At 52.0% G+C, this 25,220-nt stretch overlaps 1 protein-coding gene across 1 annotated transcript in view; it reads right to left on the bottom strand.

Annotated features, from left to right (window-relative positions):
• Positions 1 to 10,085: 10,085 nt before the first annotated feature.
• Positions 10,086 to 25,220, bottom strand: part of PRR5L (proline rich 5 like) — a 73,396-nt gene continuing 58,261 nt past the window's right edge. Inside the window, exons 8-9 of the mRNA XM_043580974.1 lie at positions 21,346 to 21,472; positions 10,086 to 12,877 (exon numbers count right to left, since the gene is read on the bottom strand). Of these exons, the coding sequence (XP_043436909.1) occupies positions 12,483 to 12,877; positions 21,346 to 21,472 (522 nt within the window). The 3' untranslated portion in view covers positions 10,086 to 12,482. The remainder of the gene's footprint in view (positions 12,878 to 21,345; positions 21,473 to 25,220) is intronic.

The following is a 25,220-nucleotide window of genomic DNA, read 5'->3' as shown; positions in this document are numbered from 1 at the left end:
TAATTTCAGGTAAAATTAAAATTTAGTAACTTTTGTAAAGTAACCTTCCAGCAGGTTTTCTCTACGTGAGATTACAGAGATTTTTTTCTTTGTACTTTTTCGTGTTTTTCCTTTTTGAAAAAACCAAGAGCGTATCTTCTTCATTATTTTCTTAAAACTCGCTTTATTGGTCAAATTTACCATTCCTTAAGTTATTGATAATAACAGCACCTACCATCTATTGGCTCTTTAAGTTTTGACAACAATAAATTCTTAAAATTTTTTTTATAGTTTGTTGATCTTTGAGAGAGAGAGAGACAGAAAACATAAAGTTTTATTTTAAAATAACTTTATTGAGATATGTGCCACGTATCATAAAGTCCACGCATGTCAAGATATTTATACACCAATGTTCCCAGCAGTATTATTCACACTAGTCAAAAGGTGGAAACAACACAAGTGTTCATCACTGGATGACTGGATAAACGAGATGTGGTCTATACATACAGTGGAATAGTACTCAGCCTTAATAAGGAAGGATAATTTGACACGTGTGACAACATAGATGAACCCTGAAGACATTATTCTAAGCAAAGGAAGGCAGTCACAAAGGACAAATACCGTGTGATTCCACTGACCTGAGGTGTCTAGACTAGTCAGATTCAAAGAGAGTAAGGGACCGTGGGGAGCTGAGAGGGGGGGGTTTCTGCTTGACTGGGACAGAGTTTCAGTTGGGGAGGATGAAAACGTTCCGAGGGTGGATGTCAGCGATGGTTGTACAACGATGCGCACGTACTTAATGCCAGCGAAGTGTACATCCCAAAGTTATCAGAGTGGCAAAGTTCATGCTCTGTACATTTGCCACAAAAAAAAAAAAAAAGAAAGAAAGAAAGAAACCCCTGCAACCTCAGAGGTACAGTTCAGGTCGCTTTTTGTAACTTTACCCAGTGATGCAGCAGCATCATCAATCAGTTTTAGGGAGTTTTCATCTCTGTGCAGGATCCCTGGTGCCCATTCCCACTCCACCCCCAGGGCAACCACCGATCTACCTTCTCTCTCTAAACATTTGCCTTTTCTGCACATTACGTGTATATGGAGTCACACAAATGTGGCGTTCTGGGTCTGCCTTCTTTTATCCAGCGTCACATTTTTGAAGGCTGTCCGTGACATAGCACGCGTCCCTAGTTTGTTCCTTTTTCAGTGCCAAATAGAACTTGAGTGTGTGGATACACCTCGTTTATCTACCCGCTCATCAGTCGACAGATGTGTAGGTTGCTTCTAGTTTCTGGTTATTACACATCATGGCTGCCAAGAATAGTCATGATTTCACCTAACCCAGAGACAGCCTAAACCTTTTCTATGCCCTATGCACACACATATGTATGTGTGTATATATGGGTGTGTATGCATATGCATATGTCTAGATATTATTATTTTTCTCGAATCCTGCAAGACAGGCATAATTAGCTGCATTTCACAGAAGAGAAGAAAGGTTAAGTAACTTGTGAAGGGTCACCTAGCTCGTTTTGCTGGGCATCGACAAAGGTCTGACTGACAGCAGTGACATGAGGGTGACAGAGGAGACAGAGGTCTGTCTGGATTGTCTGTGGACTCGGCCCCCTCCCATGTGCTCACTGGCTCTCAGGCGGCAGGTTTTGGAGGCCTAGCCTCAATGTGCCTCACACACGCGGGTGGGGAGCCTCACAGAGGGAACTTCCCTCAAGTAGAACTTCCCTATGGGAAACCAGGAGTTCCAAGGGGCTGCCCGGCAAGCTCTTGCTTTTCTCAGTGACTGTAATTCTCCTTGGTAATTTAAACCTTTTTTTTTTTTTTTTTTTTTTTTTGAGAGAGAGATCGTGTAAGCAGAGGAGAGGAGGGGCAGGGGGAGAAGGAGGGACAGAGGGAGACAGAATCTCAAGGAGGCTCCTCCCTGTCAGCGCAGAACCCGACACGGGGCTCAAACTCACCAACCATGGGATCATGACCTGAGCCAAAGTCGGACACTCTGAGGCAACTGAGCCACCCAGCTGCCCTCTGCTTGGTAATTTAGGTTACATTTTCCAAAGAGTAGAGGAAGAGCGTATCACGGTTAAAAGCAAGGCCTCTGGAGCTGGACAACCTGAGTTCACATTCTGCTATTGCCAGTTTCTAGCTCCCTGGCCTCGGGGGCAAGTTATTTACCTTCTCTGTGCTTCAGCTTCTTTATATGTAGAATATGAATAATAATGGTGTCTACGCTTCTGGGTTGTTCTAAGGTTTAAATGAGATAATAGAGGGGCATCTGGGTGGCTCAGTCAGTTGAGCTTCCAACTTTGACTCAGGTCATGATCTCACAGTTTGTGGGTTCGAGCCTCGCGTCGGGCTCTGTGCTGACCGCTTGCTCAGAGCCTGGAGCCTGCTTCAGATTCTGTTGTCTCCCTCCCTCTCTGCCCCTCCCCTGCTCTCTCTCTCTCTCAAAAACAAATAAACATTAAAAAAAATAAAAAATAAATAAGGTAATAGAGAGGGGCACCTGGGTGGCTCAGTAGGTTGAGTTTCCAACTTTGGCCTAGGTCATGATCTCACAGTTCATGAGTTCAAGCCTTGCTTCAGGCTCTAAGCTGACAACTAGGAGCCTGGTGCGTACTTCAGATTCTGTGTCTGCCTCTTTCTGTCCCTCCCTTGCTTGTGCTCTCTCTCTCTCTCAAAAGTAAATAAATAAACATTAAAAAAATAAATGAGGGGCACCTGGGTGGCTCAGTCGGTTGAGCAACCGACTTCAGCTCAGGTCATGATCTCGCGGTTTGAGTTCGAGCCCCGTGTCAGGCTCTGTGCTGACAGCTCGGAGCCTGGAGCCTGCTTCGGATTCTGTGTCTCCCTCTCTCTCTGCCCCTCCCCCCCACATGCTTTGTCTCTGTCTCAGAAATAAACATTAAGAAAAACATTTAAAAATAAATGAGATAATAGAGAGAGAGCGCGCAAAGACTACACTAGCACCTGGCCATAGCAGGCCCTAAATAAGTACTAAATGTTGTAATTACTTGCTACAGAATTATCCTTGGAGTCCCAGGAGCTTAGAAGACACTTGGGGCCCCTACGTCATCCTGACTATCCATCACCACAGCACATTATGCCCCAAACTTCAGCCTGTTTTCTCTGTAGGCTTTTCCAGATGCGCCTGCCCAGGTAGTAAGGGAAGTGGCAACTGATGACAATACCCTCTGAGGGAAATACCCCTGGAGCTCGAGGGCAGAGAGGGCTGCAGCCCAGAATGCCCACCTCAGAGAATGCTTCATTTCATGGCTGCCTCCAGCTTCCCCTCCCACCCTAACGATGGGCCCATCTGTCCCCCACTCTCTCTTGGGGCTCCCCCAGCCTCTTCTGCCTGTTCCTGCTATCTGCCCACCCCCCACCCCCCCACTCCGGGCATCTTTGTGTTTTAGGTGAAGACCAGAGCTAGCAGTGGCTTGGGAAGGATTCTCTGGGGGTTTTCGACCCTGATTCCCACCCACCCACAACGGCATGACTTCATCATGGAGTAGGTGAGTCTCTCCTCTTGAGAACTGCCGAACCCTCCCCTTCAACTCCAAAGGATTGAAAAGCTCGAAACCTAAAACCAGATAAGATGGCACTCCTGAGCAGCAGGCAGCTGATCAAATCGGGAGTGGATACATGATTCTTAAACTACACGAGGTTCTCGAGAATTTGGACTGAGAAATTCAAAGAATCAGGCTGCAGTAGCCCATGAATTGGAAAGTCTCTGTACCGCTTGGAGACCATGTGTATAGAAGAGCAGCGCATTCGTAAAGCGTGAGAGTGTGTGACAGAAAATCTAAGGGTCTTAGCTCTTGAAGGCTTTCCAGTCCAGCGTCCCAGCAGTACCCACAGTCCGCTTGTGTTGAAATGGTCTCCTGCGCCCTCAGGGGCCCTCTCCAACTGGTTCGAGAAAGCACACCACAGGCAGCAGAGCTGTGATTCAAGCCCATTGGCAAGAGGTCAGACAGAACTAGGTTTGAATCTTCGCTACCATTTTCTAGCTGTGTGACCTTAGGAAAATGGTTGTCTCTCTGAGCTTCAATTTCCTGGTCTAATGGGGATGATAAAATTTACTTCATAAAATCACTCAGATGATTACACACAACAATGAATGAAATACTTATGGTGGTACTTGGCATATAGTTGATGACCAATAAATGATAATTTACGTATTATCATTTATTGAGTCATCCTTTTATGAAATATGCATGACTCTAGAGGTGCATGAGTGGCTCAGTCAATTCAGTGTCTGACTCTTGGTTTCAGCGCAGGTCAGTTTCATGGGATCGAGCCTGGAGTCAGGCTTGCACTGGCAGCAGTGAGGCGTCTGGGATTCTCTCTCTCCCTCTCGTTCTCTACCTCCCCCCCACTCACATGAACATGCACTCTTTTTCTCTCAAAATAAATAAACTTAAAAAAAAAAAAAGAAATATGCATGACTCTAAATTAACAGCACCAAATTTCTTTAGTGTTTACATGGTATATGTCTTTCCATCTTTTAAATTTTCAATATTTCTGTGTCCCAATATTTGAAGTTATGTCTCTTATAAGCAGCCTATTGTTATTTTTTAATCTGATGTGACCATCTTCATCTTTTCATTGGAGTCTTTAGCCCATTTACATTTAACGTAATTACTGCTGTACTTGTGTTTAGGTCTACCATTTGCTACCGTGTTTCCTTCCTGGGTTCTCAACCAAAAGTCCAGGAGGCTTGCCAAAGCTCCTCCCCCTCGGTGGGACTCAGGCCTCTGGCTCCTCGGCATTATGCAGCAGGTGAAATCCGTTCAGCTCTTTAGTTCCCAGCTTCTGTTCTCAGCTGGTTCCCTGGAATTCTCCCGGCATGCTCAGCTTAGGAGTCAGACAATAACTTGAGGGAAACACATTTGCAGATTTTTCATTTGCTCCTCTCCATCTTTCTCCCTTCAAGTTCCAGCTCCTCTGGCAGGCTTCACCTCTGATCTCAGCCCAGTAAGACTGCAGTTCTCTGCTATCACCCACTCCTCCCCTCCCCACCCCGCCCGTGATCTGGGAAAATGCCTTTGGGAAAAACCGGGATGACTGTGCATTTTGCTTCTCTCAGGGATCATAGCCACGTGGACTTGCACCCAGTGCTCTTCAGTTCCTTCAAACGGTTACCCTACATATTGTGTCCAGCTTTTGTAATTATTTGGACAGAAAGATTAATATGATACAAGCCATTGCCCTCTGGCCAGAAGAAGTGTTACTGTACTTTCATCTATTAAGCCCTTCTCACCACTGCCTTAGAGTGGACACCAGAAGTTTCCGTTGGCAGGCAACTGACTTGATCCTGTTCAGTCAACAGGGAGGGAGATGACCTCGTAAGTTGGCTCCCAGACAAAGCTATCTGAGATGTTTCATTCATCTCAGACTGAAGTTTAGGCATCTGTTAAGTTATGCGGCCCTGAGAACATGCAAGAATTCAGGAGCCTAGTAGGTACAAGGTATTTATATTGCTTAGGATTCTTCTCAGAGGACCAGACCTAGGCCAAAAGATCATGGAAAACGAGAACGAATTTAATGAGTGGCTTGGTGAGAGGGTCATATTTCCGAAGGGAGACCAAAGAACGAGGCAACTGGATAAGGCAATTGCCTACAAGATCACTTCTCTTAGGGTTATGAAGTCACTGAGTAAGCCATCAGAAATAGCATCCAGTATCTCTTGGGGATTCTGACAAGAGTCAAATATGCTTCACCAGTAAACTCAAGGATGCAGAGGAACAGTCACCAAAGTTACCTGAAAAGATGTCGTGGCGTCCTTAGGTCAGGGCGACCAAGAATCGCTGTGTGTGTCTGTGGCTCTGGATCGCACACCCAAAGGAAATTTCTGGTCATGAGAAACCTGGGTTAACTGAGAGGATCAGTGTCTTCTTTAGTGAGTGGTTTATCAGTCAGGGTCTATCATGGGGCAAAAGCCACGCCAACATCCAAACGGAGAATTTAACACAAAAAAAATTGTTCATCAGGTATTGGACAAGTCAGATGGCAAAGAGGAGACACGGGGGAATCGCAGACGTGGTGAATACAGGGAGCAGCAACCACCCTTAGGAGCCGGGACACAAAAGACAGATGTGGGGATGGTCGACGTTGAAAGGGCTAGAGGAGAGGCCCAGGCCGGCTGGCGCTGCTGCCTCTGAAGGGAGACGTCTGAGGCCGCTTCTGAGAGTGAGGAAAACTTGAGGCTGATCCTAGCCACTGCCATTGGACCAGCCATGTTGACAAAGGCAGGAGACTGGGGTAAGTCTGTCTCCTCTCCTTCCCTGGGCTGCCCAGCAGCCCTCCAGCGCCCCCCTGCAGGCAGAGCCTAACAGGAACCGAGCCGACAAAGCAGAAATGTGGTTTTAGATTTCCAGCCCCAGCATCCCAAAATACAGAAAAGAATGGAAGCTGAGAGACGACAGCTTAACAACCAACATACCAAGAAGATTTAGACTCAAGTGTAGGAAGATTTAAAAGAAAACAAACTAGAGCACTAAGACTTTTGTGTTAGGAAGGAATCTGTGCATATTTGGTATTTTAGACACATGATATTTAAGAGAATAAGGCCCTGTTCAGGGACAGTTTTATAATTCCACTTTAAAATGTATAATTGAGTAATTAATTAAGACTTATGGTTTTTTTTTTTTATGATGTCTTCTAAGCTTAAACAGAGTATAAAAACATTTAAAGTTTCCCTTAGTCATAAGTTTAACTTTTGAGTTTCTATAAGAATTTAGGATTGGGGAAGACTTTGTATGCCGTCAGAAAAAGTGAAGTACTTAAAAAAGAAATATTAAATTTATAAATGTATTTAGAAGTGTTTGAAGCGCTGAGCTAGGCTTGTAAATGGGAGCAAAGCATTATTCAAAGGCTCCTCCAAAATTAATGCTAAAATCTGCTAGACTTATAAATAGAATAATAAAATTTGTGAGTTAAACTTAAAAGCCTAAGACTTTTAAATTTGTATCTTAAATTGAATATTGACTCTGAAGACATTATTACCTGAATTATTTATTAAATGAATACTAATTATTAAACTTATTAAAACATTACTTTTAAATCCAAATTTAAACTTACTAATTTTTAAATTTTTTTTTTTTTTTCAACGTTTATTTATTTTTGGGACAGAGAGAGACAGAGTATGAACGGGGGAGGGGCAGAGAGAGAGGGAGACACAGAATCGGAAACAGGCTCCAGGCTCCGAGCCATCAGCCCAGAGCCTGACGCGGGGCTCGAACTCCCGGACCGCGAGATCGTGACCTGGCTGAAGTCGGACGCTTAACCGACTGCGCCACCCAGGCGCCCCTAAACTTACTAATTTTTAAACAAACAAACCAAAACAACCCACTGCAATCTTTCCTGCACAGGAAATCAGCTGTTCAGGACGGCAGAATCCCCCCACTCCCCCCCACCCCTCCCCCACAAGGTTTTCTAGAAGTGGCTGGAGAAGAGCAAGAGAGGCAGCTTTGTTTCTCGGCTCTCTGGAAACGCTGAAACCATCCCACTGTGTAGCGGGCTGAGGGAATGTGCTCCTGGCTTAGCTGTTCTGCCTCTTCATCCTCTACCAAGCCAGGACACCTCATGGAACACAGGAAGGATGGCCACTGGACGTGGGGCAGGAGAACCCAAGCCTCAGTTTTCCCATCTGCAAAATGGGGGAGATACCTGCCGCGCACAGTTGTTATGGGGATCAGCATCGTGCTTGGCACACCGGGGCAGAGTCTGAAGCTCCCTCGTGTTGGGCCTTTCTTGGGTTAGGGCCGGGAGGTCCTTGCCTGAGCACACGGGCCAGGAATACTCCCGCTCACTTCTTGGCAGGAGAACTTCAAAGAGATGGCCTCCCGCCAACAATAAGCACACGTTTCAGGCCCTGAAGGAATCTCTCACCACAGACAGAAAGGGGACTGGCGAGGAAGGAAGCAGCTGGCTCAGGAGCAAAGCAGCAGCCTGATGGACAGGGTCCGAGAGCTCCACAGGGACCGGCAGCCACCGGCTGGAGCAGGAAGGGGAGGGGCCGCAGGGAAGGGCCTGGTCCTGGCCCCCAGTGGCGTCCACGGGTCACCGGGCCACGTAGCCTCAGCTGGAACATGGTTCTAGAGAGCAGCATGGGGAAGGTCTCTGCCTACAGAGAAAGGAAAGGGGATGAAGGTCTTCTGTACGAATACATGGGAGGGAAGGAGTGGCGGTCAGAATTACCACCTTCTCACTGTCCAGTGCACCTGACTTAGAACTTTCTCTGTATTGCTAAGCCCTAGGCATGCAAACACAAGTCCTGCGTATCCTTGCCTTCCTGGGGAGGCACCTGCACATGTAGAGGCAGAAGTGTCTACCCAGAGAAGCAGTGGGCAGGGCGCCGGGGGTGTGGGGGCAGCAGGAACAAGGTGGGGTCGTGCACGTGGAGGATGCCTTCCAAGACAACGAACCATCCAGTGAGACTGATGCCTCACAGGGAGGGAGTCGGGGGCAGCAAAGGAGGCCGGGAAGGCAGAGGAGGGCCAGCTTGGGAAGGACTTTAAAGTCACGTTCCAGTGTGTGGATTTTATTGGAAGCCAGGGAGAAGTTTTAACTACGTTTTAGAAAAATCTGCTGGGGACGTGCATGAGGAGAGATGGAATCTGGAGACAGATACAGTGAGTACCCAGTTGGAGGAGTCCAGACGGGGGAGGATGAAGGCTTGACAAGCAAATAAGATTAGAAATCAGAGAAAGGTTGGAGCAAGAGACTCCAGAATCATGGTTGGCGTGGGAGTCTGGGCTAAGGCACCTGCCCGCCCACTACAGTCTCATCTTTGTAGGGTCCCCAGCACACTCTGTGGTGGCCCTTCTCCTGCTGGGACAGGCAGGCAGTGGAGACAGTGCCCATGACATCTCAAGATGGAGGTTATGCTGTGTCATCTCGGGGAGGGTGGGCAATGGAATCCCAGGGCCACCGTCGCTGGCCTGGAAACCTCAGGAGGTGGCCCATGAGCCCAGGCATGCAGGCGGCTTCCAGAAGCTGGCAAAGGCGAGGGGACGGATTCTCCCCCAGAGCCTCCAGCCAGGGCCACAGCCCTACCGACGCGTGGATCTTAGCCCAGTGAGACCCATGTCAGACTTCCAGTCCCGTGAGGCGATAACTGTGTGTTGTTTTCAGCCACTCAACGCCATTGCCATTGGCAGCCATTTGTGATGGCAGTGACAGGAAACACAAGCAGATCATAACGCTGGGCGTTTTAGAGAGAACTTCTCTAGCCACCTCACCCAGGATTGCCCTCTCATCGCACCCCCCAGCCACTGAGGTTTGCATTTGATTTCTTCCGGTGTCTTTTGTTATTTGAAACGCCTGTATTGAACCGATTGCCCACCTTCCCCCATTAGACTGTCTCCAGGAGGGTGGGCACCTTGCCTGGCTGTCCATCACCGCATCCCCAGCTCCAAAGCAAGTGCCTATGACACAGTGGCCGCTCCACAAACTCCTGGTGGATAGATGAGCGAGTGTGACGGTGCACCAGTGACATGACCAGAGATCTGCCAAGGCACAACATACAGCAGCTCTTTCCCACCACATAGCCTCTGAAGGCTCAACACAAATGTACATGCGCTCCCCCCCAGCCCCAACCCCCCACCCTCCCCCGGGATGCTCAGCTCAGGTCCCACCTCTTTGAATGCTCTTACTAGTCAGCCTTCAATCTCAGTCCAACTCTGCCCCAGCCCTCCTAGGAAAACACATGCAGAGAGTAAAATATTATGGATTCCCTCTGCCAAACAGATCGGAGGGGAGCATATGACGAGAGAGTCCGTGAACAGACACGGTTAAGTGTCCCCCTCCAGGTTAAAGGCTCGGGAAGAGCCCAAACTGGTTTTAGAAGAGGCCTTGCCTTCCCAGACTTTGTTCAGTGTTTTCCAAGCTCCGCAGACAGGCCGCCCCTCCAGGAAATGACTTGCCGATCCAGCTGAGGACGGCAAACAAAACCCAGGGGACACTGGCTGAGGTCAGGCTGCTGCCTAATCCTGGAGTGGAAGCCGGCACAGAGAGCGTGAGGACAGGATGCATGAAGAGCTGGGGGCGGTGGCGCTTGCAGATTCAGTCCGGCCACACAGCATGGGGACAGGGAGGACGTGTACAAAATGACGTTTATTGAATCTATTTTGGAAACAGGCAACATGAAAGGTTTTTGGTTTGTGAGCTCACTCAGAGCTCCGAGTCGTGTTAGCTTCCTGTCATTAGAACTCAGCCACTGGAAGATTCTAGCTTCATCTTCTAAAGGGGCAAAAAAGTGGTTGCAAACACAGCCATCACTCTTGCCGTAGCTCAGATGGCTAAAATGCCCATAAGCATCAACAAAATGGTGTGTGTAGGCTGAAATATTTACAGTACGAGATCAGGCAGGTACATCAAAGGTGAAGTTGTAAACTGGCTAACAGTCATCAGCAAGTAAGTACAGTGGGTCTGGACTGACACTCCCATTCTCATCCTAAGAGCTGACATGTTTAACCGATGACTGCTGTCCTCATCAGGGGCATTTAGTATACGGACAAGGCATTTAAAAGCATATAGATCTTGAACATTGTAAACTAAAAAGCAAACCCAAGCCTGATTAATTACCTTGCCTGGATCAATAAATACTAGTCCCAAGTGCCAAGTGTACCAGTAAGGACACACACCATCAGTTAAATAAATCATCATGTTGTTACTTACTGACGTTCTATTTGCTAACGCACGTTAGTCAATTTGTGGACTTTATCCAACACATACACAGAGATAATTTTTTGTTTGAAATTCTCAGAAGACTTCTTTTGGACACTTCTCTTCCACCCTCTCTTAGAAGAATAAAAATGAGACAACTTCTTAAAGTTTCCAAATCAGAAGCCATCAAAAAAGCATGACTCTGGTCACGTTCCAGATCTTCACCCAGAAGGGATGTGCCATCAAGGCTTCGATGTGCTTAGAAGGCCTCTTCCCCTGCTGGCAGCTTACACTGTCCTCGTCCTCTCCCAGCCTCCTCCTGCCATATTGGAGGCCAAGCTGGCTCCTGTCTCTGAGATTTCATAAACAGTTTCCAAAGACCAACAGCACACCTAAAAGGTGCCAGAAGGGTTCAGGGGATCCTCCTCGCTTTCCGGGATGTGTTATCAGTGAGGCCAACAGGCAGATACAAAGAGAAGAACAGGGGTTCTAGGTGGATCAAAAGCCCAGACCTGGGGGAGCAGTGTTAAGGATTCAGCACAGTACCAAAGCCTGCTGCCCCAAATAGCATTTTGAGAGCTCAGATGTTAGAAATTCCAGGCACTTCTGGCATTTCTTTAATCACAGGGAATGAACATCTCTCCAAAAGGTCCTGCCCACATTTCCCCCATCTCCCTCTATGGTGAAGCATTGAGACATTCCATTTGCTGCCACCCTCTGCTCACGAGGCAAAGTGAGGCTCCCAGCCTCAGTGCTGTCGACCGTGACACTCACAAACACAGGCCGTTCTGGATTCAAGTCCAGTGGCTTCCGGCACTCAGCAGCTGATGAGCCCTGCCCACCACAGATCCCCTGCGCCCTGAACAACTTCCAGGCTCCTTTCCTAGGGGGGCTATTTTCTAGTTTGAGGACACACCCCACTGGAAATGAGCAGTGCAAGATCCTACGTGCAAATATTTGCAAACACTTCCTTTTGAAACGATGCACATTTACAAAATTCAAGTCAAATCCAGGAACAGACTAATTGGTTGCTTATCAGCTGGCCCCTCACCCACAACAGGAAAATGGTCAGTGTCTGAAATGAAAGAGGAATGAAGGCACCAGCTACTCCACCCAGGAGGTTAGTTCCTTGAGCTTGGTGGGGAGGCCTGAGAGGGAAATGCTGAGGCTTTGTCAAAGAGGGGACTTCCCCAGCCCCGAAGCCCTCCTGGGCCAAAAGGCAAAAGGTGGCAGGTAGGATCTGGATACGGGTGAGAATGGCCCTCACCCGCGTGAGGGGGGCAACTCTTTCCAGTAATTGTGAAACTAAAATAAGGAAGGTACACTCCCAGAGTCATGCTTGGTCGGGCTGCTGCCTCCTTCCACTCCCCACAGAATAGGCGGGAAGGACACCCCTCCACTACCTGTTCTCACCTGTGAGCCCCGTGTCACAAGAACCTAACAGGGAACTCCAGAGGCCGACGCATCCTCGCTGGCTTTGTGTGTGGCTCAGCCGACCTCCTGCTATCATAACGCCAGGGGGGCCCTGGGCTGCATCATTGGGAGCGTCGGACAGTCCACTATCTGGGAGAAAATCCCGGGGGGGGGGTCTGGAGTCAGGCAAGCAGAAAGGGAACATTAGGCAGTTGGGTCTGTGTGGCTGCAAAGAGATGGTCACAGTCACAAAAACAGAGAGGTTCACACCCGGGATTTCCACTAGGGCACTTGGGCTAGGCCTGACACGGGCAGCGTCACCCGCAGGAAGAGCCCCTTGGTGAGCCCCTGGGGATGGGGCGGTCCTCGTGTCGGTGACCAGGCCGGAGCTGGGAAGTCCCAGAGGCGGGCATTCAGCCGAGGGAAGCACAGTTCAGCTCAGAGTCCCCCTGGCTGCCCCCTGTCACCTCCTCCAGCTCATCAGGGCTGTCGGTGATGTTGGGCTCACTGGAGCACTGTCGGTGGGGTGGGGAGAAGCTGGGCGGCAGGAGCAGGCACTTGTCCTCACCGCCAGGCTCCTCGCCTAAGCCTGAGTGCATCATGGTGGCCATGGCCAGCAGCTGGATGTCTGAGTGGGCGTTGGCCACCGTGTGCCTTCGGACGCTGCCACACTTCTCCAGGTAGGCCTCCCCCTCTTGCTCCGTCAGAGGGGTCAGAGCCGTCTCATTCGGCGGCCGGCTGACGGTGGCCGTTGGGGAGGCGTAGTTCAGGACAGCCACCTTGGGCCGGACCCTGGAGGGACGTCTGGCTGCAAGACAAAAACCAGCAAGGGCGGTAACTGCCAGGGACACAGGGCCAACCGCGCCTACTCATCAATTTGGGGGAAGAGGGAGGTGGTGGCTCCACCTTCAGGAGTAGCTTCAGGCACAGTTCGGCTGGATGCAAGGGAGGAACCAGAAAGGTCTGCCTGCTTCCCTCGCAGCCTTACCTGCGTGAGCCCGACACTGCCCCGCCGACATTCCCACCGTAGTAGGGGTCGCCAAAGGGCTTTCCGGGACAGACTAGCTTCAAGGGGATCTCCCCTCCTTCTCAGCTGCTGCCTGAACTTCACTGCATTTGCCCTAAATCTCCTTTCAACCGGTCTCCTCCAAAGGCCTGGGCACAGGCTGGACCAGCTTCTACAAGAAAACGCCCAGCTCTGTGGAGCAGGAAGTGGCCTCCCCAGTGTCAGCAGATGAAGTGGAAAAGGCCCCAGGAGCTTAAGGTCCAGCTTACCCGAGGGGGCCTCGGCTATTAAAGCTAGGGAATGGGACGTCCTCCAAATCATCTTGACCAGGGCTACAGCACTCCCCTCCCACCAGGCCACTGGCCCGAGACCTATGTGCTGTTCACGTCCTACTCGCTTCCAACAGCCTCTGGCACCATCAAAGAACGGGCTGGGCTCCACGGATGGCCTCGTGGAGCCAGACACACAGAGGAGGGCTGGACATGAATCATCACCAAACCACTGCTGCTTGAGCTCTCCCCACATTCTAGAAACTACGCTAGGCCTTGACATGCACTCATCTTTTGACTCCTAAAAACTGAGCTTAAGTCATGATAGGTTTATTGGCTCCCACTTTACAGATGAGAAAACGGGAGTATCAGAGAGGTGATGACTTACCGACGTGCGCATCGCTAGAACGCAGTACAGCGGGGAGTTAAGGGTGGCCTCCCTGCAGACACTGCTCTTCCCGGACACCCACACAACATGCATGTAACTACAATAGGCTGAGTACCACCAGAGAAGGAAGGACAAGCCAAGTGCATGGGCTTCAGAGGCAGGGACAAGTGTATCCATGTGTCAGGGCGGATGTAGCCCGGAGCCGGTCTTCAGAGTAGCAGAGCTCCCAGAAGGGAGGAGTGACAGCATTCTGAGCAGTGGGAACAGCCCGAGCAAGGTGCCGAGACAGGTGCACCACCGGGCCCCAGCCTGACCGAACACTGTATGCATGAAACAGTGGGGACGTGCACAAGCAGGCGGATGGCCCTTGGTCCTGCAGGAGGGCCCCTGAAAGCCAGATGGAACCATCAGTGATCAGACAAGCCCGGGGATACGGCACAGGATGGGGGCTGTGCTCCAGGAAGATGCACCCCGCAGGAGTTATGCAGGGTTGGAGCCCGAGGGCCCAGAAGTGAGGAAAGCCAGGATCACGACAAACCTACATCCCCTCCGTGTCAGGGAGGTCTCCTCCCCACGCTCCTGGAGAGGCAGCCCATCTCTTCTCTCACATCTGTATGTGAGTGGGATGACGAGTGGGATGAAGGACCCCAGCGAGAGACAGGACTGAGAATGGAGGGCTGAGGACCAAGTGGGTTCTGTTCAGCCTCTCTCTTTCTACCGGGCATACTTCTCCCGTCTTTCCAGCCACCCACCCCATTTTCCCATCACGACTTTCCACAGCTCCCACGTCCTTGAGACCCTGAAGGCCCCCCCAAAAGCACCCTCTCTCAGCAGGGGGATGCAGCAGGCCGCAGTGGAGAAGTGTGACAGGGCTGCTATTCCTGAACACTGGCAGGATCAGAGGGGAAGACTTAGTCCCTAAAGAGAAAGCAAACAGTGCTGCTCAGAGACTTTCCTTGGGGGACACACGGCCCACTCTGCTTTAGTTTACTCTTGGCTCTTCCTGTGGGTCTGGAGGGCCCAGACGCACACTGTCGTCACTTCCGGAGCTCATGCTCCTAGACGGGCATCACAGTGAGACGGGCCATGTCCCCTGCAAAGCTCTCCGCGACCCCTGTCACTGGACGGTTCTGCATGTCCTTATATACACATATATGCACAGGCAGCAACAAGAGAATGAAATCTTAAGCCCTAGGTTGGAGTCACCAAGTCTGCTGGCTCTGAGCCCAACAGGAAATCTTTGGCAGGTAACTAATTATTTCGCAAGACCCAAGTAATATGTAGAATTTTACTGTGTTCCCATCCACTTTCTCACTGCTGAGTCCCAATCTCCCTTTGAAACACCAAGGCTACTCTCATTATTCCCACTGTTCAGATGAGGAAGACTGAGGCTCAGCCCAACTCTCACAGGCTCTCAACAGCCATGCCCAGACTTTCCCCACTGCGTGCTATTGTGTCTCAGGGTTCCACTGCTGCCTGACCCCCCCACACCCCCACCCTCTGATGCCAGGTAATAGAAAACACTGTCCCCTGAGGTGCCAAATAAGAGGCTGCTACTGGCTGGGAGAGGCTAGTTCAGCGGCCTTTCTCTTTGGGGAAGAATGAAAAGGAGAGATGAGGTGGCAAAGAGCGACCAAGAAGCAAGGATCCCATTAAAGAACATCCTTTAAAAAATGCCCCTGAAAACCATCCATTCGTCCCCTGCTATTAGAAACAAGCACCTACGACCGGCAGTTGCAAAGATCTGTGTTGTGGCCCAAACCTTCAACCAGCTGGGCAGGAGACTGGGCTAGACTGTTCGGTGAGCATTTACTACACGCAGATCCAAGAAGGGGAAAGAGCTAGAGCAAAGGCTGGGCTGGGCCCAGGACACAGGGTAAGTTGAGGGCATGGGGGATAGATGGGGGACACACACAGCATCTCTGGAGGAAATGAGGATTGTTTGATCGTTTCCAGGGACCCTACTCCAGTAGAATGATCCAGGAAGGGTGTTTCAGATGGGTGCCTGGATGTTCTCCGTCTCTCTCCCACATTGTTAGCCAAGAAGCCCAAAGTCCTGGGGGCGGGGGGGGGGGGTTGGGGTTAACAGGCAGAAGAGACAAGAGAGGCCACTTTAGCTGCTGCTGCAAGCTGGAGCCACAGTGAGGGTGGCCAACATGGAGGAGGGGGTCTGGTCTCCATGACATCTGCCCTCTCCTGCCCCAAACGCTCTGAACTGCAACATGCAAAACACTGTGGTCACTGCTGGCAGGGAGAAATGTGAATCTGACATGGGGTCCGCCTCAGGGGCCCGAGCCCAGTGCACATGTGTGTGTGTGTGTGTGTGCACATGTGCATGTATGTGGTGGGGGGCTGGGTCAATGAGCATCTAGTACGTGCCACATACTGTATCAAAAAAGGAGGTGCCTCACCGACATGGTCATCTTCTGACCATTTTGTAGAAAAGGAACCTGAAGTGAAGATGTGAAATAACTTTCCAGCCAGTCAGCGGTGTAATCCGGATTCAAGCCCAGGCCTCAAGGCAGAGCTCCTGCATGCCCACTGGGAAGCCTACACACAAGTACCTGTTAAAACCAGATCAACAAGTGGGGGCACCTGGGTGGCTCAGTCGGTTAAGCGTCCGACTTCAGCTCGGGTCATGATCTCACGGTCCGTGAGTTCGAGCCCCGTGTCGGGCTCTGTGCTGTCGTCCAGAGCCTGGAGCCTGCTTCGGATTCTGTGTCTCCCTCTCTCTCTGCCCCTCCCCCACTCACGCTCTGTCTCTATCAAAAAATGAATAAACGTTAAAAAAAAATAAAACAAACAAAAAAACCCAGGTCAAGTATGGAATTGTTGAATCACTGTATTGTACACTTAAAACTAATATAACACTGCATGCTAACTCTACTGGAATAAAAAAAAAAAAAACGAACAAGGTCAACGAATGACAGGGCAGAGGTACAGGCAGGAGCTCTCTGAGGAGTCAGAGGAGGAGAAGTCTTGAAGAGGAGTCATTTCGGATGGGCTTGCTCCAGAGTGACTGACGGATGGAACCCAGACATTCACTCACACACTCACTCAGAGCAGACACCTACGCCAGGGCCTGGGGTACAAGAGGAACCACACGTTCCCTGCCCTCGACGAGCTAACAGTCTAAGGGGGAGACTGACAAATCATCAGGCATGACTATGCAGCATGGCAAGGGTCGGGATGCGGTCCGGGGAGAGGCACATACAATTTCTCATCTGGAGGCATTCCAAGGGGGCCAGGCTGCCTCTAGCTGGGGACTGTATCATAGCAGGTAGCAGCTCCGCCTGGGCCCTGCCCTGAGACAGGGTGGCATCTTCCTTCTCTGTGCTCAGCTCTCTGCAGCTCAGAGACATCAAGTAACTGACTCTAGGCCACACAGCCAAAGCGCAGCCCTTGTGGTTTCTGAGGCCCCGCTCCTTCTGGCCTTGCCTCTCTCCTTATGGCTGTTCCCTGCTGATGACTCACGGGAGAGGCCTAGGACTCTTCCTTCTGCCTGCTGGGTGGAGTGTTTTGGTTCCCAAGACTGGGTGTGGGCAGAGTGGAGACCACAGGGGCCGCTGGGCTGTGCCGAGTCCCCTGGGGCAGACAGCGTTTCCTCGATAAGCTCCCACCAGACTCCAGAGTCAACCTCAGACAAGCACGTCAGCTGCGGCCCCAGTGGGGTCAGACCACAGGCCGGGCTGGGGCTGAGACAGCTACCCACACTGTTGTTGCCTATCATCTTCCCGGCCTGCTCATTTGTACCAGGGAAAGGCAGGCCCTGCCACTCAGAGAAGAAAATCTCCCTTTAAGAGGCTGATTAAGCTGTGGTCACCCCTCGGGGGCTGAAATGGGTCCTTCCCTTGCAAGGGTACCCTTTGAGCTGGGAGAGGAGCCGTGTCCTGCCACCTGGGCAGGCACCCACCTCCAGACCTCCTCCTCCTCCTCCTCCTCCTCCTCCTCCTGCCTTTCACACGGGGTGGGGCAAGGGGAGCCTTTCTGCCTTCATCACTCCCCAGGCGCCCCATGAGCTCTGGCATTCATCCCCCTACACCGGAGCCAGCAATGGCAGTTCCTTTCAAACCCCAGAGAAGCAAAGCCTGGATGAGGCGGTCCTTGGGCCCTTTGTGGGGGACTCCGTTCCCAGGCCTTTGATCTCCCAGGCTCGAAGGAGTGGCCGCCATAATGCGGGTATTGTGCCCTCTGCACGCCAAGCCCATTGTGGACGTCCCTCTCCAGGCCCAGGCACCTGAAAGCCCATGAATGCCTACTTGTCACGAGGAGAAGTTACAGGGTCTTGAGGAAAAGGGCCCTCCCCTGGAGACACAATGGAGGAAGATCTGTGGGAGGCCAGGGCTTTTGTGTGAGAGAAACACAGCACTGCTGAGTGTTCTGAGTGTTTGCTGGGGGGCCCCCGGGAGGCAGCCAGGGCAGCAGCTTGGAGACTTGGGGAACTAGAAAGGTAGGACAAAACAGTTTTGTTTGTGTTTTTGTTTAAAGATTTTACTCCTCACCTCCACCTCCCCACAGCTCTGGAAAAGGGACTGCTTTGGAGGAGAGCCACGTGGCGCACACAGTTGCTCCCACGAGCCTCAGAGTCCTCTCCCTCTCTCTGCCAAGCCTCGTATATCAGGGGGTGAGGCTCGCTCCTCATCCCCATCGGCCTGGCTGACAGGAAGAGAGCTTTCCCCAGAATCCCCGTGGGGTCAAACGTGCCTGGACAGGCGCGGGCAATGAGGGGCGCCCCCTGGAGAGAAACCGCTTCTCTGTCTCTGGTCATCGACTCCACGCAGCCCTGGGGAGGTCTCTTCCGGAGTCTGAGACTGAGACAACCACAGCACTCCCCCACCCCTCAGCGGGCTGTGCAAAGAGGACAAGTGCCTGGTCAGCACCTGAAACATGACAGGCCTTCTGGTAAGTGGTGGCTTTTGAGATGAGCGCTCCAGCTGCCCTCGACCGCTCCTCACCCCTGGATGCCCCCCCTCCCCTTCCCCTTCCCCGCCCCACCTTTGCTCCCCTCACCACCACCACCACCACCACCACCACCACCACCCCCCCCCCCCGCCCCAGCAGACCACGGCAAAGCCCTCCTGTGGCTTCACACTTCAGTTGGTGGTCTGCACGCTCCTCTCCTTCGGGCAGGATAAACGTCATGGTCTCCATGTTTTACTGAGGGGAAGACCGAGGCACAGAGAATCCTCACTTTATCTGGCAAAGGGGTGTCCTCAACGGGGAAGAGATCCATTGTAGCCATGTCAACTTTTTAGTATCCAGAGGTTCGGGGTGAAATGTCTGGCCCCGGAGCCCTGAGGAGCTAAGGAATGAGGGGGAAGGATCACCTCCTCAGCTGTCCCTCAGTAAAATCACAATGACCTTCTAGAAACTGACAGGGGCGGGGGGAGGCTGGAGCATGTAGGATAACCGGTAAAGTGCAAACAACCTGGGGCTTTCAAATCCCAGCTCCAACAGCCAAGTGACCTGAACCCTCAGCTGTAAAATGGGAACGATGGTGCCCACTCTGCGGCATGGTCTCCAGCCCACCCAGCATAATGCCCAGGATGTAGTCTGTGGCCTGTGCCTTCCCTGGCCACCAGCCACTTTGCAACTCTGACGGCATCTTGGTTTTTCAAATGCTCCAGCCCCTCCCCCCATCCCCGCCCCGTTCACCACTCTCCCTACCCCAAAGGCCTCCCAAAGATCTTTCCCTCTCCCTGGGATAGCTCAGCAAACAGCGAAGGGAGACTACCTCAAATCCATCCTACAGGACTCAGCACAGGTATCACTTCCTTTGGGCAGCCTCCCCTGGTTCCCCCAGTCCAGGTGAAGTGCCCCTGCCCTGGGCCCTGTGGCCAATGTACTTCCCCCATTCAGAGAACTTGTTCATTAATGAGTCATGATGTACTGTCTGAGACCTCCTCACTGGACCGTGTGCACCACAGGGCAGAGATGGGTCGGTTTTACTCATGGATATACCTGCAGCACCTCCTAAGGTACCAGGGGTAAGGTTTCAGTATACATTTGCTAAAATAATCATAATCAAACAATCCATAAGAGTCATTTTCTTCCCCTTCTGTCCCTCCTGAGACAATGCCCCACACAAGGATTGTCCTTGGTATAAAAAAAACAAAAAAACAAAAAAACCTCAGGCCTTTGCTTTATACTTTGACAAAAGAGAATGTATTATCCTAACTGGGAAGCCAAAGGTGTCCCCTCTTGGAGTAAGTACTCCCAGAGCAAACTTCCAAATCTGTCCCTGTTCCTGGCTCTAGGCCCAGCCAATGGCAAAGTCCCCGACGTGGCCCAGCTCACCTGATGGTGTCCTGACATCTACCCGGATCCTCCCGTCCCAAAGTGGGTGAGCCGGCAAGCCAGCAGGCTGAGCTGAAGTAAGAAGGTGGACTCCAGGGAGGGCGTAGCAACGTGGCGCCCCGCTCACGGCCAGAGAGGCAGGGGACGGTTTGCCCTCAGCCGCCATTGCTACTCTGGCTCGTGCCAGCCCCTGGGCGGAGTGAGTGAGTGAGCGAGGGTGGAAGAGAGGGCGGGGGAAGGACTGGGCAGGCGGGCTGGGCCAGCACCCCAGATGTGCGGTGGCTGTGGCTAGGCTGGTGTCTCCAGAGAAAACACACGAAGGGGCCAGGAAGACTGGCAGCCAGCCCTGCTTTGCTTGCAGTAGCGAGGCCCAGGAAGGGGTAGGAGCCAGGCTGGAGGCTGTTCCTCTGCCCTTTCCTTTGACGCTCGGCTGCAATTCCATTAAAGCAAGGAGAGGAGGCAAAAGATTCCCAGTTCAGGGAATCGCTTTTCACCTCTGCAGCTCTGTACGGGCGCCAGTCAGCCCCGCCTTGGGGTGCAACTGCCTGTCGTCCATCCACTAAGTATTTTTTGAGTGCCTACTATCGCCAACCACCATTAAAGTCACTGGGGATAGAAAAATTCCTGCCTTTGGGGGACTTTCATTTCAAAGAGTGACAGGAATGTGTCTTATGATAAGCCTGTTATACGGCTATTTCCCCATCTGGACCGTGGTTTCACAGAGAGAAGGAACAGATCCCGTTCACCTCGAGATTCTCCAGGGTGCCAAATGCAGAGCCTGACGCTAATGCTAGCCTTACAGCCACCAACAGGATTTGTCCCCCAGTCCAGGAGCCCCTTTCCTTGGCATGTGGGCCCTGGCAGTACCTACAGACAAGGAGGTGGTGACAGCAGCTCAATTTCATCTGTCCCTGGCCGCACATAAAATGAGTTGGCTTCACATTTCAAGCTGCTTTCAAGGGAAAATCCATCACGGGTGGTTTCTGCACTCGAGTGTGTGGGGTGTGTGATAAGGCATAGTTTCTGGTGATCAGATACAGGAAAAGTATTGCAGGCCCACAGAGAAGATCAAAGCCACTGATCAAAGATGCGGATCAGACAAGCAACACCACAGAGGCACAGTCCCTGGGGAGGCATCGTCAGGCGGGGAGGTTTACGGCCACACAGGCCAGCAGGACACACGAGTGATTACCAGGCACAGATCTGCACGGACCCACATCAGAAGCCAAGGGCTTGGACATAATCCAGGCTCAGGAAAACAGAGCTGGCAGCATTATCACCAAAGCACCCGGCAGCCCGAGAGCCTTGCCCCTTACCCAACATAAACGCGGGACCCGAGACACCGCGGTCCTCACTGATGCCGAGGAATGGAGACACCACTTGCTTCACCAGTTCCTCCAGCTGCAAATAACCCTCACTTGGGCCTGTGGGCTCGTGAACACTCTGGAAATAAACATCCAAGAGAGACAAGGGTCAGTCAAAAGTTGCCAGGGCCAGCTGGCACTCAGCCACCAAGTCCTGATTGCCTTCCTACTATATACAAAGTGGTGACACCAGCAGGCGGCATCGCTGTGGCTGGAATGAAGGAAACTGAGGCTTAAAGCCCGAGTCACTTGCCATGGGTCACAGGGATCAGAACCGTCCAGGGCAGGTGGGACTTTGGTCCCAACCATGTAATCCCACCCCACTGCCACAATGCAGGCACTTTACACGGACCAAAGCAGAGGCCTCTCAACAACGCAAGGAGCCAGGGACCCTCCCTCATCGTCCACCTTCTGCAGATGAGGAAGTAGCACCCAGAGAGCTCAAGTAACTTTCCCAGGAACACTCAGCTGGTGAGTGGCAAAAACCTGGGACTGGAATGCCGGCTGTCTGGCTCTGAACCCATCTTACTGCCACTTGTTAAGGAGGTTAGAAAAGAAAGGGGGACAGAATATGGAAAAATCCAGAACAGTAGAAGAAAGGGAGACTCACTGTGGAGCCAGACAGATGTTAGGCACCAAGATGAAGAAGAGTTAGTTCAAAAGCCCAAAAGGACAGGAGTCCTCAGGGCTAAGCCTGAACAAACACCAACTAAAACACACGACAACGGTCAAAACCAAAAAGGAGACAAAACAGGACGAAGGTTCTCTAGAAGACCAGTAGACTCCTAGGGAATCCAATATCTTGCTGGAAAGGGCTCGAAGCCTTGCTCTGTGTTGAGGGACTGCGGAAAGACAGAGAGAAAAGGCTCCGTGGGGGCTCCCCTCGGCCCAAGAGGACGTCCCACCAAATTCTCAAATTGGAATTGATGTGACAATCACCTTTACCTAAAAAGTAAAAACTCCTCACTGTGCTGGAGTTTTCAGGGATTAGAGGAAAAGATGGTGGAGGGGTGAAGCGGGAAGGGCCCATCCCACAGGTGGGGGAGGCCTGGGTGGGGTGGAGCCTCCCCTGCACACAGGCTGACTTGGCCCCTTGTCAGCTCCCCCCACCACGGAGATAGGGATGGCTGGGGGCAGTCACAGGGAAGGAGTGGCTTAAGGAAACACAAAGGAGGTTGCAGAAGGGGGCTGTGGGGACAGAAGACTTGGAGGCTGGGGCCGGGAAGGATGGGAAGGGAGGAGATGCAGAATAAACACGAGTGGGCCTCAGACTCCCTAGCACTGGCAGGGGACAGGGGACAGGGGACGGTGGGAAGAAGGCAGGATGTTTCTCATGCCCCCCGGGCTCTAATACCCCTCAGCGTGGGCCGAAGCCACGGAAGCAAAGGGGGAAAGCACAGGGCCTGCTTCACTGGGGAAGGAAATCCTCAAGGCCACAGAGGGGAGAGCGGAGCCTTGTTAATGCTCCCCGGGAACCACCCAGGCCTCAAGAGTGCAGCAGTTTCAGCCCCAAAACCACCTCGACTGGTGTTCAGAGCTGAGGAGACTTTTTTCTTTTTCATTTTTTTCCTCCTTGTTATTTCTCAGGGATATTTCTCTGAGATATTTCTCTGTTATTTCTCTGCCTTCCCTCCCCCGCCCCCCACCCAAGTGTTTCCCCCACTACGATTAATAAACGCTAAACAGAGAGGGGCAACAGAGAAAGGAGAGGAGGCAAGAGGTGGGAAGAAAATGGGTTAACAAGTGCATGGTTTGGAGCTGGATGGTTTTCTCCCAGGGTAGCTGCTGGACAGCCTGGCTTGCACACAGCCCTCAGCCTGGCCGCCGGACTGCTATGTATTTGCAAGGCCCAGTGCAAAATGAGAATGTGGGGGTCCGTTACTGAAAAATTATTAAGAATTTCAAGATGGCAGTGGGAGAGAATTAAACCAAGCACAGGGCCCTGCTTGGCATGGGACCCCGGGTGACTGCACGGGTACCCCTCAGAAGGCACTGTTCTAGGATGATCTCAGAACCTGTCTGTACCTGCCAGGAGGAACCAGATCTCTCTAGTGGTCAAAACCGCTGGTTCAGCCTCTCCCTGGGGTAGCTTGGGAGCATACAGCCCATAGCAGGGAAGTTGGAGCCCCTTGCGTATTTTGGGGAGGGAGAGGTTTGTTCAGTGACATTTTGGAAGAGCACTGGAAAAGGGAGAGAAGGCCTGAGAAATGGCTCTTTTCTCTGTACGAGTCAGGCAGGGAAAAGCCAGCCCCAGATCTCATGGCACTGGGGAAAGTGGGGGTCTGGGGAGAGAAGGGAGCAATTCTAACTACTGGGACCCAAATTTCCTGCAGTTGGAATGATCCCAGGGCACGGCAACCTGCAAGGTGCATTCAGACCCAGCAGCTGCCATCCTGCTATTCAAGATGACAGGCCTGGACTGGCCAAAGATCCCGATTCGTCACTGTCACATTCCCAGCCCTGGGCTTTATAGCTCCCAGGGTGAGGAAGAACATGGGCCAGAACTAGTCCCACGAGACCCTTGGGGGAAATAACGCCAAATGCCCAGCATTAAAGGGGACCATCTTAGAAGCTTATGTAGCATCTCCCAGGACCCTGGGGGGACTGCTGGAGGGCAGGCAGTTGTAGCTGGGCACGGCTCGGTGGGCAGGTAGCAAGAGGTGAGGACTGGATGACAGATCCAGATCTTACAGATTAGGACGTGACCTTAAGCTGGTTGGCCAACTCTCTGAATCTCCACCTCATCTGCGAAAACAGGAAAACGGGGACTGTTTCCTTGCCCAACTTCCCAGACCTCTGTCACGACCATGGAGTTTCTCCGACTGTACTTCTGTCCGCCAAGAGACAAATCCCAACTATGTGATGGTCACTATCAGGGGATTTGAGGCCAGAGACCTGGGGTCAGTCCTACTCAGGCTCTTTCTGGCTGTGCCATCACTTGCGGAATGGCTGTTCTGTTCACCCTTCCCCGGGCCTGCTATGTGCTGAAGGAACAAGAGGGAGGAGCAAACATACAGACCTGCCTTGGCCTGAAGGGGACCGTGGACCCTGGAAGACTCTGCTGTGTAGGGAGACACAAAGGGGGTGCCGGTGTGGCCGCAGTTTCCAGGTGAGGCTGGGGAGGTGGGAGGACCGGAGGCCAGGGTACAGACTGGGCTGCTCTCCTAAGATCCCACCGGGAAACTCACAGACAGCGGTGTGGACTGGGGGCCAGGATGGATGAAGGAAGCATCTCCCAGGCAAGCAGGCTAACCCCTACAGGGCTTCGGGGGGATGACAGCGGCTTCCTCATGTGATTCTTGGGTTGTCCCATGTGGGAACGTGGTGGGTGTTTCTCATTAGTACAGAGACAGTCCTTTTTGGTCTACTGTCAGCAGGTGGGGACCCCCACCCCAGTTCTCCCTCCAAAAGAACAAACAGCAACAACAAAAAAGGAACACCTGTCATCCCTAAAATATTATAAATGGAAATAAGAGGGGGAAAGCCCAACTCCTCTTTCCCAATTGTCTTATCCGAACCCTAAAGGGCTCATTTTCTAGACTTTTTCCGTGGGATGCAAGCTCTGCTTTATGCATCCCAGACATGAGCCCACACACACACTTTCTGACCCCCACGCCTTCTCCTTCCCTGCCATAAACATGCCTGAGCTGGCTTTCCAGACATTTAGGCACCCCCTCGTCCTATTAGGCAGCTCTTGCTCCTCTGACTTCAGGAAAGGGGGAGAATGCCCAGAAGGATGGCCTAGCTTAGACAGCCAGAAGGCAACAGCAGCTGGGGGAGGGGAAGACCAGGGCCCCAAGCCTGCTGTTCTACCCCTGCCAAGAGGG

The sequence above is a fragment of the Prionailurus bengalensis genome, chromosome D1 (genome assembly GCF_016509475.1).
Source record: "Prionailurus bengalensis isolate Pbe53 chromosome D1, Fcat_Pben_1.1_paternal_pri, whole genome shotgun sequence".
Taxonomy (NCBI): domain Eukaryota; kingdom Metazoa; phylum Chordata; class Mammalia; order Carnivora; family Felidae; genus Prionailurus; species Prionailurus bengalensis.
The sequence above is the reverse complement of the archived record's forward strand: the minus strand, read 5'-3'. Positions and strand labels throughout refer to the sequence as shown.